Raw genomic sequence first — 21767 nt, forward strand, 5'->3', positions numbered from 1 at the left:
TATTAGTTTATTACTAGTTACTTAGTTGGTGAAGTTGTGTGTGTTTGTCAATAGTACATTGTGTACCCCTATATGTTGTGGTCATTTAGGTACCCATCTAATAGTTTTTTGTAAACTTTCGACGCTCCCTCCTGATTCCACTGCTTTTGGATGAGAATTCCACATCCTTACCACTCTGACGGTAAAGAACCATCTACGCAGTTCAGGGTTAAATTGCTTCTCTTCTAGTTTTAGTGAATGGCCACGTGTCTTTTTAAATTTCTTTCACTGAATGTTTTTGTTCCTTATGCTAGGATCACCAGTACGGCCTTTGTACATTGATATATCCCCTCTCAAGTGTCTCCTCTCCAGAGAGAATACGTTCAGTGCTTGTAGTCTTTCCCTATAGATGAGGTCCTCCATTCCCTTAATTAACTTTGTTGCCCTTCTCTGGATTCTCTCCAGTTCCAGCACATCCTTCCTGAGGACAGGAGCCCAGAACTGGACGGCATACTCCAGATGCGGCTGGACCAGAGTCTTGTAGAGCGGGAGAATTATCATTTTATCTCTGGAGTAAATCCCCTTTTTAATGCATGCACATATTCTGTTGGCTTTGCATTGCATGCCATTGCTGAGCCTATCGTCTACTAGGATCCCCAGATCCTTTTTCATCCTAGATTCCCCCAGAGGTTCTCTCCCTAGCGAGTAACTTTGTGTTTTGGATTTTTGGCACCCAAATGCATTACCTTACATTTTTCAACATTAAATTTGCCATGTAGTTGCCCACCCCATTATTTTATTTAGGCCTTCTTGCAAGGTTTGTATATCCTGTGTAGAAGTTATTGTCCTGCTTAATTTTGTATCGTCTGCAAATTCTGAGATTGAGCTGTTTATCCCTATCCTCTATATCCTCTATGAATAAATTAAACAGGATTTATCCCAGGACAGATTGGTTGACTGTTGACTACCGGATTGACTGCCTGTGTACTCCTTTCACTCCACATGTGGGCTATATAGTTCTCCTCAACCCCTCCACTTTTTGAAAGCCACCTTATGCTGGATAAGCAATAACAGTGCTAGTATCAATGTTTCCCACTCTCCTCTCCATTACAAAATGTGATGCTTTCACAATGAATAGGCCAAAACTTTAAAGTAATACTGAAGTCTCAGCAATCTTGTGCTATACCTATGCTTGAAGTTAAGCTTTTAAGTGGTTGTAAACTCAGACATTAAATATGAACAAAGTATATCCCTCTATAGTACGTACTTGTCTCTGTGTCATTTCTGTCCTCTGCTTAGTTCTTCTGCTATCAGCGTGAATCACTTCAGACAAGTTTTCCTGACACCAAGAAAAGAAAAGTGACCGAGCAGGGACCTCCAGCTGATTTGACAGCCTTACCTCTGTTCCTGTGTGAAGGGGGTGTGTCCCTTCCCTCCAATCAGCTCTCAGAGCTTTCCTCACTGAGCTCTGCAGAGCTGAACTTCAGCTCTCCGCCCCTTTTTTTTCCTGACATCTCAGACAAGCGTGATAAATACTGCACTTTGAATGCAGATAAACAGATACAACTTATGTAGGAGGATTTGTTTCATCTGTTTTGCAGCTGTAGCCAGTCACTTTACTAGGTATATCTAAGGGTTTACAACCACTAAGTAGAGCATCACACTACATAGCTGTTAGAAGACCTGAAAATAAAAACTTTAACAATGCTAATTTGCTACCATTGGTTACATATATCAGTGAAAGCATTTTGTTATATCTATTTGATGAGGCGAAAAAAAAATCCTGCTGGAAATGTGAGCTGATAACTTCCTGTGCTTTCTGCCTGTGGCTGATTCTCATTAGTTAGCATTGTACTCGGCTGTCTCTGGCAACTACAGAATACCTCCCCCCTTGGTATGGGGACATGGTTGTTTTGTAATCCTGTTCTAGGGCAACAACTCTTCCATAAATACAGACTGGTGAGTGAGCATTGTCACCCTAGGACAGAAAATGTGCCAGTAGCAGGACCACCAGCTAAAATTTGTGTGTGTGTATATAATATATATATATATATATATATATATATGTGTATGTAAAATATATATATATATATATATAATGTGCGTGTGTGTGTGTGTGTGTGTATATATATATATATATATATATATATATATATATATATATATATATATATATATATATATATATATATATATATATATATATATAAAATGTGTGTGGATGTATGTGTATATATATATATATATATATATATATATATATATATATATATAAAATGTGTGTGTGTGTGTATATATATATATATATATATACACACACACACACACACACACACACACACACAATACTACTATAATATAATACTATTATACTGTGATAAATGTCGATATAGATACCCATACCTCCCAACATTTTGAGATGGGAATGAGGGACACCTACTTGCAAACGAATGTAGGCATAGGACACACCCCCAACACACCCCCTTAAAGGTGAATTAGCCAAAAAAAAGTTAATTAAATCCACAAGGACTTTTTTTTTTTACCATTACTATTCCTTTATATTGGCTATTAAAATTTACAAATGTAGCAATTTAGAATTTGGATGAAACGTTTAGCGCTGGGAAACACTTTTTTGAAAGATAAATAGTGCATTTTATATACAACTATACAGATCAGACTCCGGGCCGTCTTTATTATTGATTGGACCTTGGGCAAAACTTTTCTTGGGGTGCCCCCCCCATGCAGTTTCCCTCTCCACCTGCTCTGAGACATACGATATTTAGCAGTTAGACTCAAAATCAGTTTACTGAATCAGATCAGGCAGCTAGTGTGATTGGTTGCCAGAGGTTAGTGTATCATTACCTCTCACTGAGTGGTTGCTAGAGGTTACCACACACATTATCGCTCACTAATTACAGCACATGATTTCTGCTTGTTGATTGGTTGCTAGAGATTACTGTGGAAATAACCTCAGAGGGGCATGATATACATCAATGCCGCCAGCCACTGATATTTACATATGAATGCCGCTACTATTTACATATGAATGCCGGTAATTTACATGTAAACACAGGGTGTGCAGGTGAGTCATCTGTACACAACAACAGGGCAGAGCTGGGCAGCATTCGTAGCAACACTTCACACTGAGATATTGGGACACAGCAGAGGACTAAAATCTCAAGGGACGAGGGAATTTAAACCAGGATAGTTGGAAAGTATGAGGCAGCTGCTTTGGGCCCCACAACAATGACAGGGCCCAGGGCAGCTGCCCCTTTTGCCCTGCCTTAAAGACTGCCCTGGATCAGACTAAAATGAGGGACAAATGAGGATGAAAGAGGGATATTCCTCTAAATCAGGGGCAGGTGGGAGCTATGGATACCCAAGTACTCCTTAATACTTGGCCATAAACAATGATTCATTTCTGGAGGTTACATTTCATATTTGTATTTTGCTCCCATCAGTCTGTGTACGGAATGTAGAAAGAAGGAATGTATAAATATGATGGTTCCAGAATGATATCCATATTCAGTCCGTATTCTTTGTGAGTGCACATGTATACATACAGAAGGATTAGAGGTGATGGCTGCACCTTTTCAATCATTGCAAAGTCTTGTGTTGTGTCTTTCTCCGGAGCCCCTGGGGAGTAATATGATACACAGGCTGTAACACAGGGGTAGTATGTATGTAATAACTTCCTCACTGGAGTCTTAAACTAGTGGTCAGCGGTGCTCTATCATCAGAGGCTAATCCTCCTGTTGTGTGATTTACTGTGGCCTGCATGGCTCCCGCTGTACAGACTGGAAATGGGGATAGAATATCACAACTCGGAGATGTCGTCTTATTATAGGCTATTCCTGATGTACAAATAGCTGGAAGACAGACTTTAGGATTTTTACACATTAATACAAATGGTTGGAGAGAGGGCTTTGCCTTGTTCTACAGGTTGTTTTTTTTTTAAGAATATTTTCAGCTTCATTTCCATTACAAGGCCATCCTCAGTCAATGTAGCTTAGTAGATAACCAGAAGGGAGTGATTACCAAACTTTCATTGATTTGGGCTAGAAAGATGCCTGGGACTATATTTGATTTACATTTGATTTATTTTTTTATTAGATTTTTTTTTTTATTGCTTGATTTATTTTTTATTTATTTATTGTTTTTATTTATTATTGCTTGATTTTATTTATTTTTTTATTTGTATTGCTTGTAATTATTACCCTTTTCGGCAGGGTGCATAGTTACAGGTCTGGTTACTGTGTAATGGACTGATACCATGTATACACTGTATTATTTTCCATCTCGCACATCTCCATTTTCTATTGCTGATCGATTGTTTGTAAATTCTTTAAAAAAAGAGATTAACAAAAGCCATCCTCCAGTCACTTGTCTGAGTAGTAGCATGGTTGGAGATTTATATCTCTTATATGTGTCTGTGTGAAGTACATCCATTTCTGGCTCTGTGAGGTCTGAGGCTGGAAACCACCGATGACAAGTTATTTACACCGAACCTAAATGTCAAGAATAATAAATACTGAGAGTTGCGGGAAGATCTATTGACTTCTCTCCCCCTGGAATGGGATTTGCAGTAAGGAGGGTATGGATTAAGCCTTAGGAGTCAGGGGAAAGCCTTATCAGTGCATGGAACAGACTGGCACTCTGTGCTGGGATTGCTCACTGCGACAGCAGCCTGCATGGGCCTGACAGCCATGTATGGGTGGGTTATGTCTACCAAAATATATGAAGCATGCTACACTAATGAAAGGCCACTTTTAAGGCTAGGTTTCCACTATTGCGACCCTAAAGTTGCACGATTTACTTTGCAATGCGATGTCATGCGACTGGTGAGAAGCATGGGAGAATAAGTTGCACCGAAGTCAGATCAAAGTAGTACAAAAACCTTTTTGGAGTCGCACCAGTTAGAACAGGGACCGTTGAAATGCATGGATTTTGACTTGCCATGTGACTTCACATGTGTCAAGTCTCACAACAACTCGCAGTAGTGGAAACGGAGCCTAAAACCTATTGCAAAATGTTATATTGCTGTTTATTGTAGTATTTTTATAGTGTTTGAGATTGTCAGCCCCCAGCCCAGTGTCCTTCACAGTTGTCAGAGATGAGGTTACGATATTGGCTGTATTTTCCTGACTTTTTTTTTTATTTTATTTTTTTTATTTTTTTAATACTGTATTTGTTGGGTAAACACTTCAACAAAAAGGAAACTTTTATATAAACACATATAACGTCCAACTCCACACAATAATAATCAACTGGAAGATGTTGTTATTGCACACATTACTGTTCTAGCAATGTATTATTATTCATTACTGCAAGCTGTCACTTTATACAGTCAATGTATTTGTAAAAGTCTAAGTATATTGCATAGTTTTTTTTTTTCTGAACATAAATCGCTATATTATTACTTAACCTGTTTTTTTTTTTTTTTTTTTTTTTATCTTGTAGGTTTGAAAACCTTTCATGGCTTTCAGGTAGAAGCAGAGCAGTCATTGTCAGGATGAACTCTATGGACAGACATATACAGCAGACTAATGACCGTCTGCAGTGCATAAAACAGGTATTGCAACATTTTCTGAATGGGCCAACTTCACCACTTTAATGAATATTCCTAGATATTAGAGAGATGGAATAGGCCATGTAGTGCCAGGAACATGCTTTTCTGTGCAAATGTTTCTTCACAACAGCAGCAGATGATAGGAAGGTATGTCGGGGGGTTGCTCTGTCATTTTCTTCCCACATTGTCAAAATTGTGCACCAATCCCGAGGGTTTAGAATAGGCTTTGGGCGGGGCTCCTGAAAAAAATAACACCAAATAATGTTATGCGTTTATTAAAAATGTCAGTAAATGTATTTAAATGCCTCTAGTATAAGTACTGTACCTGAATTTAGCTTAGTATCGGCCTTTTGAAATTCCCCGTAGGAGCATCGCTAGAGGAAATTCAGGTGTGCTACTTGCTAATAGAATGGCAAGGAACCTGCTGCAAATAGAGTAGAAAGATGAGCTAAACTGGTGTTGCACATAAAAAATAAAAATAAAATCATCAAAATTCCTAAAAAAATATAAAGTATTTGGATTTTTTTTAACTCTCCTCTAAATGCCTGTTGCTAGGGGGTCCCTCGTAGTCTGCCTCCTTCAGTGCCTGGGCTCTTGATGTCACTTCCCCTCAGCGTAGGAAGGGCTCAGCTCTGCCCCCTCCCTCCTGTCAGTCATCTGGGACAAGTGACAGGTCCCAGATGACTGAGCAGCCAATCATGGCCTGCGGCACCACTCGCGCATGCGCAGTAGGTGCCCGACTGTGAAGCCACAGCCGGGTGCCCACAGTTTGAATGCCGGTACCGCTGAGCGGAGGGGGGAAGGAGCGGAGCTTCGTTCCCCCGCATCGCTGGACTCTGGGACAGGTAAGTGTCCGATCATTAAAAGTCAGCAGCTGCAGTATTTGTAGCTGCTGACTTTTATTCTATTTTTATTTTTTAGCGGAACTCCGCTTTAAGTTCTCATGCACACTGGACGTTATAAAAAAAGCCAGTAGCGTAAGCTGTAGAGTGGGTTTTTAAACGTTTTTGCAGTAGCGGTTTTTTTAGCTTTTTTTTTTTTAGCTAAACTATACTCTAAAGCTTATGACTCTAAAACAATGATAGACACAGAATAGCCAAGTTTTTCAGGGTTTTTCAGCTTTTATCGGCGTTGAAGTGTTTTTACAGCTGAAAAACTCCTCTTAAAACCCACTAGTTCTGGGGGGGTTTTCCAGCCAGAAAAAGCCCCTGCCAAAAACTTCTAAAAGCCTATGTGTGCATGGACACATAGGATAACATGCTGGGGAGTTCACTGGCTGCAGATAAAAATGTCTGAAGCCAAAAACAGCAACTGCAAAAAAAAACGTCCAGTGTGCATGAGGCCTAACCGTCTGCTGCTGTCCTTCAATGTCCAATCACATGTTGTACGCAGGGAGTCGACATAACTACATTGTTCTGATTACGGTAGAGAAAGGTCAGGTCACCAACCTGGCTGTGCTGTCTTAATATTGCTGTGTACATCTCAACATTAGCTTGACAGAAATAAAATTCCTTTGGCAGATGGAATATCTCCCACATATATTACGACTGCGCATTCAGCTGTTTGCCTGGAGTTCAGCTTTAGGCCCCTTACACAGGGCATTTGCCAAGCTCTCCTACGTGCCTTCTGGCAGCAGAGTTTTGGCAGAAAAAACGGTTGACGCTTGTAAACGCGTTAAGGCGTGTCAAGTGCTTGGGCGTTAATTCATTCCATTGGCCAGACCAATAGTTTATTCTGCCCATTGAAATTAACGCACAAGGCGCTTGACGCATCTAATGTTAAGGCGCGATTAGACACGTTTACACGCATCCAAAACTTTTTCTGCCAAAACTCTGCTTCTGGACACGCTGGCAGTGTTTATTTTTTTTTTTTTTCTGCCTCTAAACACCTGTTTATGTATGGACTCATAGGTTTACATGGAGGGGTGTTTAGAGGCAGAAATAAAATCACCAGATGCCCTTAAATGCAGCGTTTAACACTCTGTGTGCACGAGGCCTAAATTAGAATCTTTGTAAAATACATGTAGTAATGTAGCACTGTACTGTAACATGCTCTCTCATTATTCTGGTTATGATAGGCAGGTTGTGTTCTAAAAAGGGGAATGGCTTTGTGGATAGTAGGGATGAGCTTTGAGTTTGTGTCGAATGTAAGTTCAACTCGAACATCGGGTATTCGTCCGTTCGCCGACCGGCTAATTTTATGGGGCGTTCGCAGCAAATTTGAGCACCCCATAATGTACTGCAAGACCGCAGTGCATTGCTGTATGATGGTTGGCCAAAACATACTTTTTTTTTTAAAGCTTGGGGCGTGCAAAACACACTCAAAAACTTCACCTGGTGCATAAAAAATGTGCACACACATAGTGACACAAAAAAGTGCAGATGGGTACACAAGCCCTCTAATATCAGAGGGCCTTGCCCTGAATCCCCCAGGGCGTTAGGCTCCAGACAGGGACAAGGACACTTAAAACTTGGTCCTTCTGGCCAAAACCAGAACAGACCCCGTTCTTTGGAAGGTCTCCCGAAACAGACCCACCCAAATACTAGGTGAGGCTCCCCCAAAGGGAGACCTCAACCCTAAGAGAGAGGGCGAACTAAGCAAGAAGGCCATGTCCACCCCCTCCCCAGACTTTCAGGACAGGCCCTAGGACCTGTGACCCTACTCATCGCACGTACAAAGTGACAAAACAAAGACGTGACACAACACACAAGAGAAATAAATTAAATAAAGTGGGGAAGGGATAATGCAGAGGAGAGTGACCATTGTGTGAAAGGAATAAAAAAAATTCCTCTGGTGCCAACCAAAAGGCCCGGCTCAAGAGGCAGGTGCTAAAAAAGCGTGCTATGGCGCAGTGACCGTGGTGCCCAAAATCAATGTGACCCTCACTCACAGTGACTTTTAGGCACCCCTGGACTGCCACTCCAGGGGCACATACTCCAAAGGCTTTCAAGACGGCCCTGACCAACGGTCCGGACCACAGCAGCCCCCACCCCAGGTAGGAAGGCGTGAAGTTCAGGAAGCTTGGTGAGAGTCCTTTGCCATCCGGCTCCACCGTCGCTCCCATCACTCCTACCTAATTACATTCGGGAAGTACTAACCGCTCCTCCCCCACAGCTAGAGAGGAGCCGGTGTTCCCTCCCGAAAAACTGTCCAGGGCTAGAACTACCCCAATCCAGGCCAGAAGGCCAGGAACTCGACCCTCTGGGTCAGACCAACAGCAGCATCCATCCTCACCAGGAACACCCTTCCAGGCGGCTCAGACTCGATCGTGCATTGGCCCCCAGTTTCCGTCGGGTGGCACGACGTGACCCCTACCGAAACAGTCTTTCCAGGTGCTAATTACACCGTTGGAGAGTGCTGACCAAACCCTCTCTTTAGGGATGGAACTGCGCCTCCTTTGGCAACTTATAAGAACAGATACTACACCTGATCTTAGCCAAAAGGCAGAGAAGCGATTGGTTGGCCAAACCATACACCTGACCTGCATGCTTTGGCCAATTACAGTACACTCCTCATCGAGAACCATAATTGGCCAAAGGCAAGGTGCCTTTGGCCAATCATGGCTCAGGGGGACGAAGTCCTCGCCGCACACAATTTAAGGCTGCTTACACAGCACCCATATAGTGTGTTATAGTGGACAGAGATGGAGAGATTATGCTAGATTGGGCAGGCAGGTTAGTTAGCGACAGTGTATTTGATATATATACAGTCTACTAGAGTGTCTGTCTGTGTGTGTGTATATATATATATATATATATATATATATATATATATATATATATATATATTTATATATATATATATATATATATATATGTGATTAGTGCAGACTTCCTGGCGGGCTCAGCACGTGGACCATGCAAACACGCCTGGGCTCATCCCTAGTCCTAATGTGCATGGACACATAGAATAACATTAAGCTGCTTCTACAGGCAGAACTCAAAATTCATGCAGAAGCAATGTTTTTTTTTTAAGCCAGTGTGCACGGAGCCTTACCAATAGGATTTTGGACAATACAAAGAGAACAGGATACTTTTCCATACAAGTACATGGTACAGCAGGCACATATTAGGATTCTGAAATGTTGGGTTTTCATAATCTTTAAAGCTGATCTTCACTTTCTCAAACAACATTGACTATTTTTCTATCCTTAAAGGGGTTATAAAGTCAGAAGGTTTTTTATCTTAATTCATTCTATGGTTTAAGATAAAAAAGCCTTCTGTGTGCAGCAGGCCCCCGTAATACTTACCTGAGCCCTATCTCTGTCCAGCAATGTCCATGAGTGTCTCAGCCATCTCCCTCCTGATTGGCTGAGACACAGCAGCGGCACCATTGGCTCTCGCAGCTGTTAGCCAATCAGGAGAGGGGGCAGGGCTTAACCTCAGCTCCGTGAATGGACACAGAGCTGCAGCTCGGCTCGGGTGCCCCCATAGCAAGCTGCTTGCTATTGGGGCACTCAACAGGAGGGAGGGGCCAGGAGCACCAAAGAGGCACTCGAAGCGGGGGATCCAGGCTGCTCTGTGCAAAACCACTACACAGAGAAGGTAAGTATAACATATTCTTTTAATAGAGAAAAGAAAACGAGACTTTAGAGTCACTTTAAGCTGCTAGCATTAGTAAAAAAAAAAAAGGAAAGTATATTGTATTTACTTAAATTTTTTTTTTTTTTTTTTACATTTCCTCCCTTATTAGCAGATTATTGATTATATACATCCCAGAAGTCTTCAGGAGGGGGGAGGGGGTGGTTCTCAGGTAAGTACACCCTCATGTCTGCATGCCTGAGCTAAGGGCAGAAGGATTCCAGGAAGTAAATGCTACATGAATCATCTGCCCTTATTTAAGATGGTCTCAGCCAGAAATGCTAGGGGGGTGTTTTTCCAAGTGATTTCTCAACAAAATAGAGCATAGAGACATGGATGGACTTTTGAATAATAAAAATGAATTCAATAGCATTTTTGGTTTGTGGTGCTCAGATGTAATGTAGTTCTGCTTTAACTCCACCTCGTTGCTATAATGCAGAAGCTTAATGCTTTCAAATTTTCCCCATTCACACAGAACCGATGTACAACCATTTTCAATAGACAAATAGTTATGCAAACTTTACATAAATACACCTTATCAGGCTTGTTGGACATCATGGGGACAGCCCACCTTGAACAGTGGACTTTCTTATTTCAGCAATCTCGCAGTACTGATTGAAATTAGGGAAAGTTTGTAGCCAATTAAAAGAGACCTACAAACAAATTCAACAATACATTTCACCTACTATGTGCTATTCATAGTATCCTAGTCCTTGATGTTCTAGACAAACCCAATGATCTAATAGGTCATGAGACCTGCCGTTATCTAGGGAAAGGACAGACTCGGAGTAACAGACAAATGTTATCTGCTTTAATATACTCTGGAATGTTGTGTAGTCTGTGTGGGCAGGGTCACATGACTGATTTGTAGAGCCAATCTGTAGACATTAAGATGATCCTACACATCCGTTAGCATACCAGTGTGCCCTGGCAATTACTTTCTATTAGAAAGGCGAACACAAAGATCCATGTCTTGTTTCACTTGTCTTCACCCATTTTGCCGGTTTCCACTGTTAAAAAAAATAAATAAAAAATAAAATAAAGATTTCTTTATTCCTGACCCCCTTTTCAACAAATGCTTATTACTACTGGATGGTAAGCTCTAATAAGCAAGGCCCTCTGATGCCTCTTGACCTGAGTTGTATTGTAATGCCGCGTACACACGATCGGAATTCTCGTCCGAAAAAGCTCTGATGGTTTTCCCGACAGAATTCCGATGGAATTCGACTCAATTTGTCTTGCCTACACACGGTCACATCAAATTCCGATCATTTAGAACGCGGTGACGTACAACACGTACGACGTGACTAGAAAAAGGAAGTTCAATAGCCAGTAGCCAATAGCTTCCGTCTCGCAGTTGAATCTGAGCATGCGTGATTTTTGGCGTGTCGGAATTGCATACACACGATCGGAATTACCGATAGAAAGTTTTTCCGTCTGGAAAATTGAGAACATGCTATCAATTTTTGACTGGCGGAAATTTGGACAACTAAATTCCGATGGAGCATACACACGGTCGCATTTTCCGATGAAAAGCTCTCATCTGTTTTTTTCTGTCCGGAATTCCGATCGTGTATACGCGGCATAACTGTATTGTCTCCCTTCATTTTGTAAAGCACTGCTCAGACTGTTGGTGTTGTATAAAATCTGTATAATAATATTACATATTGGTACTTGTACTTGGTATGGGCCAAGAAAGGTCACTTTACAGCTTTTCCTCCAGTAATAGATTTTTAGACTTAAACAGTATTAAACCCAAAAGCAAACATTTATTATATTGCAGCTTGCCAATTCTTAGCTGTAATGGCTACTTCTGGATTTTCCATGCAATTAATGCCAGCGGCTATAATCGCTATGTCTTCTCCCAGCAGGGATGGCTCCCTGCGCCCCCCCCCCCCCCCCCCCCGCCAGAGGAACACAATAGTTCTCCGGGAGAGATTCTCCCATCCCGTGGTTGCAAGAACAAAAATCCCACCATGTATGGCTGGCTTAAGGTTTGGGGATAGAGGGCTGGTTGTCACAAATTAACACTCACTGCTATTCCTCTTAAGATGAGGCTTGGGACTAGGGCTCAGTGCATGTTTATGCTTTTCTTTATGATAAAAACAATTGTGTGGTAGATGGATCTTTTGACTGCCATCTTAGGTTTGTAGCTTGTCATGGACTGTTTGTTAGATTTTCTTCTTACTTTTTTGTGTTTTTGTTTCCTTTCAGCACTTACAAAACCCAGCAAACTTCCACAATGCAGCTACAGAGCTCTTGGACTGGTGTGGAGACCCTCGAGCATTTCAAAGACCCTTTGAACAGAGCCTAATGGGCTGTTTAACGGTATGTTTGGCAAATCATGTTGTCTTCAGCATTGTCATTCTGTGGCTAGCTGCTTGTAATTTTATCTCTGCAATGATCTTCTTGGCCTTTAGGGCAATTTAGAAGGCAAGGTTACTAAGCTGGTATATTGACCAAACTAGTTTACTGCTGTTGTTTTTTACTTGGCCAATAACTGTTTATTTCACTATACTAGTAGTAAAAAATATAGACTGACACCCCTTTAAAACCCTGACACCCTAAACTGGGCTTATTTAGTCCTTTCCATAAATTCAGGCATTGTATATTATTTTCTCACATGACAAGATCCATGCCAAGAGAGAACCACCAAAAGCATACAGTACATTATTAATGAGGGCCATTGGTAAGATTGTGAAAGAAGTAGGGTCCCCCTGGGAACACTAGCTCACAGAATGCAGTGGTCAGTAGTATGTCTGTAGAATTCATTGTGAAAATCTGTGATAGTGATAAAGTGCTCCCCTTGCATTGTTGGCTAGAGAAAAAAAAGTAGCTCCCCTTATATTGTTGGTCATCTCCTTTATGCAGTAGTGTATTTAGGTTTTGTGCTGCCCTAGGCCTGGCTAAACTTGTTTACCCCCTAATTTAAATATGACCCACCCCTTCCTGCCAAGGCCACACCCCTTGCTGTTAAAGACCCCACCTGAAGTTTTCCAGCAGGGACACTAGTTCTGAGGGCCTGGGGGGGGGGGAATAGATTCCCTTAATTTGCATAGATTTCCTCTCACTTCCTGTTTGGTTATGGGGCAGGAAGTGAAGGGAAATCTCTGCAATGGGACAGGGATGGTAAAAAATAAACTGTGACAGGGGCTATAACCCTCCCTTAGTCTATCCAAAATGAAAAAAAAGTGTTGCCTATAGTTCTACTTCAAGCACAAATTTCTAATAATTTTATGGATAGGACTAAGAAGATACAGTGCCTTGCGAAAGTATTCGGCCCCCTTGAACTTTTCAGGCTTTTGCCACATTTCAGGCTTCAAACATAAAGATATAACATTTTTATTTTTTGTGAAGAATCACCAACAAGTGGGACACAATTGTGAAGTGGAACGAAATCTATTGGATAATTTAAACTTTTTTAGCAAATAAAAAACTGAAAAGAGGTGCGTGCAAAATTATTCGGCCCCTTTACTTTCAGTGCAGCAAACTCACTCCAGAAGTTCAGCGAGGATCTCTGAATGATCCAATGTTGTCCTAAATGACTGATGGTGATAAATAGAATCCACCTGTGTGTAATCAAGTCTCTGTATAAATGCACCTGCTCTGTGATAGTCTCAGGGTTCTGTTGAAAGCACAGAGAGCATCATGAAGACCAAGAAACACACCAGGCAGGTCCGTAATACTGTTGTAGAGAAGTTTAAAGCCGGATTTGGATACAAAAAGATTTCCCAAGCTTTAAACATCTCAAGGAGCACTCTGTAAGCGATCATTTTGAAATGGAAGGAGTATCAGACCACTGCAAATCTACTAAGACCTGGCCTGGCCATCCCTCTAAACTTTCAGCTCAGACAAGGAGAAGACTGATCAGAGATGCAGCCAAGAGGCCCATGATCACTCTGGATGAACTGCAGAGAACTACAGCTGAAGTGGGAGAGTCTGTCCATAGGACAACAATCAGTCGTACACTGCACAAATCTGGCCTTTATGGAAGAGTGGCAAGAAGAAAGCCATTTCTGAAAGATATCCATAAAAAGTCTCGTCTAAAGTTTGCCACAAGCCACCTGGGAGACACACCAAACATGTGGAAGAAGGTGCTCTGGTCAGATGAAACCAAAATCAAACTTTTTGCCCACAATGCAAAACGATATGTTTGGCGTAAAAGCAACACAGCTCATCACCCTCAACACACCATCCCCACTGTCACACATGGTGGTGGCAGCATCATGGTTTGGGCCTCATTTTCTTCAGCAGGGACAGGGAAGATGGTTAAAATTGAGGGGAAGATGGATGCAGCCAAATACAGGACCATTCTGGATGAAAACCTGAAACTGGGACTGAGATTTATCTTCCAACAAGACAATGATCCCAAACATACAGCAAAATCTACAAAGGAATGGTTCACAAATAAACGTATCCAGGTGTTAGAATGGCCAAGTCAAAGTCCAGACCTAAATCCAATCGAGAATCTGTGGAAAGAGCTGAAAACTGCTGTTCACAAACGCTCTCCATCCAACCTCACTGAGCTCGAGTTGTTTTGCAAGGAAGAATGGGCAAGAATTTCAGTCTCTCGATGTGCAAAACTGATAGAGACATACCCCAAGCGACTTTCAGCTGTAATCGCAGCAAAAGGTGGCTCTACAAAGTATTAACGCAAGGGGGCCGAATAATTTTGCACGCCCCACTTTTCATTTTTTTATTAGTTAAAAAAGTTTCAAAAATCCAATAGATTTCGTTCCACTTCACAATTGTGTCCCACTTGTTGGTGATTCTCCACAAAAAATAAAAATGTTATATCTTTATGTTTGAAGCCTGAAATGTGGCAAAAGGTTGAAAAGTTCAAGGGGGCCGAATACTTTCGCAAGGCACTGTATAATCATGCTAATGGTGCAGCAGAAAACATAGTATGGTGAGGAAGGTACTATTGTGGAATGGCAGCCGCCCACATACCGGAAGCAGTGAGGCAGCTTTATGGGGGCGCAAGACTAATTTGCCTCTCAGCCTAGTCAACCCCACTAGACTGGTACTACACTAACTGTGTAGAGCAAGCGGGTGGGGACTCTTTCCGTGTTGCCCCGCTGCAAAGTTCTTGGCCTAGGCCTTGTTAGCCTAGGCCAGGATACAGCGTTGCCCTTATGATTATGTTCAGTAGTGAGGGGCAGGCGCCTTGTTATATTGCTGTTATCAGTGAAGTGCCCCCTCCCTTTTCCAGTGTTGGTCATAAGTGAAGTCCACCCCCCCCCCATTATATAATGTTAGTCCCCCTACTTTACATTGTTGGTCAGTAGTGAAGACCCCATTGCATTGGTGGGCAGTGGGAAATTGCCCTCTTACTTTGGTGTTAAATAGATCATTGTGATACCTGAAACACGAGATGCTCTTCTGCTTCCCTCCCACTGACTCTGCAGTTATTATTTCAGCACTGGGACTATAAATGTGCTGTAGAGCGGGTTATCACTTTACCCAACAGTGCCACTCAACAGTGCCACTTGACACTCAGCAGGAGACCCATGGCATGTGCCCCAGGTGTTGAGGTCTAGTGGTACCAGTGTTAATCACCCTTTTTTTTTTAAAACTGTGTATTGAAACTCAGCCCCAATAGCAGGTTTACACCAAGTTCTGCTGCAGGTTGAATGCCGGTCATCCTATGCCGGCCATAATGTCATTCATTCATGTTGTCTGGCATACAGTTAGCTCATTTTGTACATTGCATTCTGTACTTTTCTACATTTTGAACATTGTAGAAGGTTGACAAACACCATATTGATTTCTCTGTTGAGATAATTTTCCTCCATCCTGCAGGTTGTTAGCAGAGTAGCAGCACAGCAAGGCTTCGATCTGGACCTTGGATACAGACTCCTAGCTGTATGCGCGGCCAACAGAGACAAGTTCACCCCCAAATCAGCCGGTAGGAAGCAAGCAATTAATATTTACGCTTTTATTATTTATTTTTTCCTTAACAAACAGGAGATTGTCTTCTGAATGCTGTGCTCCACACAAGCCAGGACCTGCAGTGTATATTATTTGCACGTTGTTGCTTAGCAACAGTTTACTATGGTGGTTACCTGCCAGATCTGCTTTCTTTCTTAACTCTTTACTAAAATGACCCTCTGACAAACCTGTAATGTTAAAGCGTTCACATCTGTTGTAAGCAGGTTTTTTTCAGTGCGGAGATTGAAGACGGGTTCAGACAGTGCTTGTGTTTGTAACATCAGGCAACATCCAACCTACAAATGAGTAGGCCTCAGTGAGCTTGTTTTGTATGGGGTGTGGTAACTTTATTGAGACACCTGTGGTCCGTACTCTATACGCAAAAACATACGGTTTCAGTTTTCTTGGGGTTAAACAGACCTTCGTTTTTTTAAGCAGCAGCCAGCACATCTCTGTTGCTCCTCCTTAGCATGGACTAGTGGAAGGTTAGAATCTCGCTCCAAGGGTTTCCACACTCACCGCCAAGGAGCCTTTGAGGTCAGCTGTCTCTGTAGTGATTTATGACTTCAAATTATGTCTGGAAAATAAGGAAAGGAAAAAAAAAAGCTTTCTGTGTAATTTTGCCATTGACCTGCCATCCCTGTGTATGTTCTAGTCACAAATCAGAGGAAGGAGTTCATACATGCTGTGAATGAGTCATTAGGACCTCACTGCCAGGAGAAGCGTTTTGTATGCACATGGTGCTGGTGAGCCCTGCCGAACTGGATCCAGCCCAAGTTATGCAGACAGTGTATAGTTGCCTTGTTATAGCTGTGCAGGGTGAATAAATCCTACACTTTGCTACAGTATAACTCCTGGCCAGCCTAGCTGATAAAAAGATGGTAGTGGGGAGAGAGAGAGGAGAGACATACGATCGAGAGAAATTAGCAATACTTATTAAAAACAGATACTTATAATCGCTATTCTATATCAATATTGCATGTATTGCTACGTTCTCTTGTAAACGCAGCATTTCCCCTTAGCCTTGATAAGCCCCCCCCCCTTAGAATTTCTACTCGGCTTTAAGTTACTCTCCTCTACATATTCCCCTGGATTTCTCTAATGTCGGCTCAAATTTCAGCAGGGCTGAACACGAGAAACTTTAACATGTATATCTAGCCTTAAAGCCCAACCCCAGGTGGATAAAAAAAAAAATAATCCTTTGCAGTGGGGCTGTGCCTGTACTTTGAGTGTTAATGGCTCATTTTTCCTAGGGGAGAGGAGAAACCATTTTACTTGGAAGTGGAAGTAAACCCTCCTATCGTTTTCAGCCAAGGAAGCTGCCATTTTTGACCCTATTTAATCTTCAACTGCCATGGCGCTGCACATGTGATCAGTTATGACACCAGCCATTGGATGGTTTGACAGTTTGACTGAGGGCACAACCAATGTGCAGCTAGCATTCCTGCCATGCTGGGAATGTAACTGTTTTTTGAAACTGTTAAATTGATGGGTTTACTTCCACTTTAACTGATCTTCTGCTTTTCTAGTAGGCAGCCCTCCCCCATAATCAGGTAAGGGGGGGTGGGCTGTCCCTCAGTCCCCTCACACCCAGAATGGGGCTATGGACCCTGCTCTGGTCTTGATGACCTTGGGACCCTTGCCTAGTGAAGCGCAGGGGTCCAGAGGCTGCAGGAACCAGTCTAGCTGCGGCAAAGAGTGGAGGATTAGGTGAGTATATCTCCTTTTTATTGTTCCTCTACATATAAAAAAAAGCAATTAACCTTTGCAATGCAGGCACAACCCCGCTACATGGGATCATTTTTTAATTGCCCGGAGTTGGGCTTTAAGCTGGCTGCACAGGTATAGGTTTCTTTCATTCAGCCTGCTGGCTGATCAAATTTTGTCTGGTTGATTTAGTCCTGCTCACCTTGCTTCCCTGCATTGCTTATGCCTCTTCATGGTGGTAGAATGGCCCCAGCCTACTGACCTTTCAGTAGGATTGTAGGTGGGAGAGACAAAAGAAATAAGAAGATAAAAATAAAACCATTCCATCATCTTTCCTTAATCAGTGTCACAGATTTCAAAATTATTGGCCTTGTGTTTAATAACCATAAAGAGTACAACATCCCATGTTACAAATTTATTTTGCCAAGGTCAGGCCAGTACAAGATTGATTTTGATTGGTTGTGATAAGTTACTGCACTTAAACATAACCTTTACTGAGAGGTCTATTTATAATAGGAAGGTGTTCTACTATTTAGTAATACTGCATAGCAGCGCCCATTTAAAAATGCAGGCCATTGTATAATGCAGGGATATGGAATTAGCAGACCTCCAGCTGTTACAGAACTACAAGTCCCATGAGGCATAGCAAAACCCTGCCAGCCACATTCATGACGCCCAGAGGCAGAGGCATGATGGGACTTGTAGTTTTGCAACAGCTGGAGGGCCACTAATTGCATATCCCTGGTATAATGCCTGCGGTATTATATGGAGTTCTGCTTAAAACAGAAATTTTAGTGTAGAGCAGGTCATGTGACTGTGCTTTCTTCCTGACTTATATATATATTTTTTTGCACAACTTCCATTCTTTTTAACTGTGCTCTGTTGGCATTGGGTTCGCAAAACCAGCAGGAGCTCAACGCACATTTGAAAAGCATTGCCGACTTCTACCGTTTGGCTGTCATGCTTGTCCAAATACGGTATTTTGAAAGTATTGAGCTCTCTTTCTTGAGACCACGAAAAAATGATAAAATCCCTGACAGAATATTTCAACCTAAAAACTTTTACTGGCATAAAACCCGAGATTCTATGGAACGTCCATAAGGTGGTCATCAGGGGCCAGCTTATCCAACTAATCCTTCCAAATTAGAAACGGTCCAATGCCAGGACCCAAATATATCCAACTAAACCTTTGCCTAGCATCCCAGACCGAAAGCAAATCCAGTGGACCAAAAACAAACAGGCTACCAGTATGATTGTCTTTTTGTGGATGATGCTCTGTTTCGAACAAACCCAATCATGCAATACCTACTTATGCTCCTAGGTAAACTCCAGCTCTTTTCTGGTTTATCCATGTAGATAAATAACAAATGCCACGCTCTGAATATTTCCTTATCTCATTAAATCCATTCTCAGCTTTAGGCCTTCTTTCCTATTGCACTGCAAATCTACTAGGGGATCTACATCACCACCTTTGTCACAATGTGATCAGCTAACTACGCTGCTCGCTTACCACAAATTTGTCTGCTTACTAAATAGTAGAAAAATGTATCTGTTAAAAAAAAAGTAGTAGAAAAATATCACATTTACTGGCTGGGATGTATGGTGGGCGTCTAAATAACCCTCCCACCTAAACTAGTGTACCCTTTCTGAGTGCTCCCCATCAAAATCCTTGCACATATACTTCATGTTTTGCAAAAACAATTACTAAATTTAATGTTGGGCAACACCAAATCATACGTAACGTATAAAATACTATATCAACAAAGACAGTCCATCCGCCTGTCAGTCCCACACAGCAAACTATTATACAGCCGTGCAGATCGACCATTTTTCACACTACAACTAACAATTCCCTTTGGGTATTTCTGAAAGCCTAATGCCGTGTACACGCGATCGGAATTCCGGCCAGAAAAAAAACGATGAGAGCTTTTCATTGGAAAATGCGACCGTGTGTATGCTCTATCGGAATTTAGCTGTCCAAATGCCCGCCAGCCAAAAATTGATAGCATGTTATCAATTTTCCAGATGGAAAAACTTTCTATCGGTAATTCCAATCGCGTGTATGCAATTCCGACATGCCAAAAATCACGCATGCTCAGATTCAACTACGAGACAGAAGCTATTGGCTACTGGCTATTGAACTTCCTTTTTCTAGTCGCGTTGTACGTCACCGCGTTATAAACAATCGGAATTTGGTGTGACCGTGTGTAGGCAAGACAGCTTGAGCCGAATTCCATCGGGAAAACCATCAGAACTTTTTCCGACGAGAATTCCAATCGTGTGGACGCGACATTAGAGACTAATCTGATATCAGTGGAAACCATACAATATGAATTTATCCTCAAGCACATTATGCACCCCATAATTTGTTACTCTCTACAGGTATAGCATATTCTAATATAGTCAGGTAAACTGATGTTCCCCTTATACCCTGCTTGGCATACTGATACACAACTCCATGTTCCCATCGGGTTTACCAGAAATAGTTTATTCTCATTGGTGAATGGCACAGGGTCACTATAAAATATGCAGCATGGTAACACTTGAAGGAGTCATCAGCTGTTACTTCTCCTCAAAGATTCTATGAGGCTACAGCATCTGAGATCTTCCAGTATCTGCAAGTCAAAAGCTTTGTTACCCAAATTCTCAGCAAAACTTCCTCCCTGCAAACCCTGACACCTTTTCAAATACATATGCCTAAAAGACTACTCTTATAGAGGCATCGTTTCTGCCATTTATAACTTGCTCCTGGAAAGTCATGCCCCCCCTAATCCTCTCCTGTATATGGAGCACAGGGAGAGAGACCTTGGTGGCTGTTTGAATCAGGAGGACTGGAAACAAACCTGGCGAACCACAGCTCCTTGCTTTATCAATGCTTCATCAGTGCAATCAATCTAACGTTAAACAGAACCTGCACTGGTATATGGTTCCACATCGCCTGGCAAAATGTCTCCACCACCTCTAGTTTATGCCTCCAGAGGATTTCAGACCCTACCAAATGTAAATGTGTTTGGGCTGCCTGGATCAAACACCATCTCCCTAATGACTTTGGCTATACATAGCTAGTTCTTTCATATATCGCACCTTGGTGACATTCCATACCAATAGGGCCCACAACTAGGACCCACTCCATGTCACCCCTCCTCCTTTATCTAAATTATTTTTCTTTCCTTCTTTCTTTCTTCTTTCTATCTTCTTCTTTCTTCTTTAATAAAAACATATTGGAAAAAAAAAAATTGTAGCTCAGGAGTCTTGACTGCAGTTGCTACATACTGTATTTATTGGCATATAACACTCACTTTTTCACCATGAAAATCGGATGCAAATAGCGTGTGCGTGTTATAAGCCAATACTTCAATTTTAGCTGCCTCGGACAGGGAGGGGGGCAGGACCAGCGCCGTCAGATTACATACAGTGAGAATCTCCTGTTTACTTGGCGGCCTCTGTAATAGGAAGTCCCGTCTCCTGGGCCACCATTGGACCACTGTTCTGTCTATCATAGGAGATTCTCACTGTATGTAATCTGTCAGCACTCGTCTCACCTCCTTCCCTGTCCCCTCTAGGCTGCAGATGGGCATTGATCAGGCTGCACTGATGGCAAGGGCAAGGCTGCTGCATTGAAGCAATGGTGAGGCTTCTGAATTGATGGCAATGGTGAGGCTTCTGAATTGATGGCAATGGTGAGGCTTCTGAATTGATGGCAATGGTGAGGCTTCTGAATTGATGGCAATGGTGAGGCTTCTGCATTGATGGCAATGGTGAGGCTTCTGCATTGATGGCAATGGTGAGGCTTCTGCATTGATGGCAATGGTGAGGCTTCTGCATTGATGGCAATGGTGAGGCTTCTGCATTGATGGCAATGGTGAGGCTTCTGCATTGATGGCAATGGTGAGGCTTCTGCATTGATGGCAATGGTGAGGCTTCTGCATTGATGGCAATGGTGAGGCTTCTGCATTGATGGCAATGGTGAGGCTTCTGCATTGATGGCAATGGTGAGGCTT

General features: G+C 42.2%; 1 protein-coding gene and 1 pseudogene across 5 annotated transcripts in view; one reads left to right on the plus strand and one right to left on the minus strand.

Moving 5' to 3' along the window:
• ZMIZ1 (zinc finger MIZ-type containing 1) overlaps positions 1-21767 on the plus strand; it is a 466669-nt gene that overhangs the window by 331258 nt on the left and 113644 nt on the right. For all 5 annotated transcript variants that reach the window (XM_077453980.1, XM_077453978.1, XM_077453977.1 and 2 more), the window contains 3 exons: positions 5440-5551; positions 12343-12456; positions 15931-16036. In XM_077453980.1, coding sequence (XP_077310106.1) covers positions 5492-5551; positions 12343-12456; positions 15931-16036 — 280 coding nt within the window. In that variant the 5' untranslated portion in view covers positions 5440-5491. The remainder of the gene's footprint in view (positions 1-5439; positions 5552-12342; positions 12457-15930; positions 16037-21767) is intronic.
• On the minus strand, positions 8924-9004 carry LOC143932452 (U2 spliceosomal RNA; annotated as a pseudogene).

This window comes from Lithobates pipiens, unplaced genomic scaffold (assembly GCF_037356315.1).
Source record: "Lithobates pipiens isolate NorthernLeopardFrog02 unplaced genomic scaffold, aLitPip1_a1.2 Scaffold_25, whole genome shotgun sequence".
In the NCBI taxonomy this organism is placed as follows: domain Eukaryota; kingdom Metazoa; phylum Chordata; class Amphibia; order Anura; family Ranidae; genus Lithobates; species Lithobates pipiens.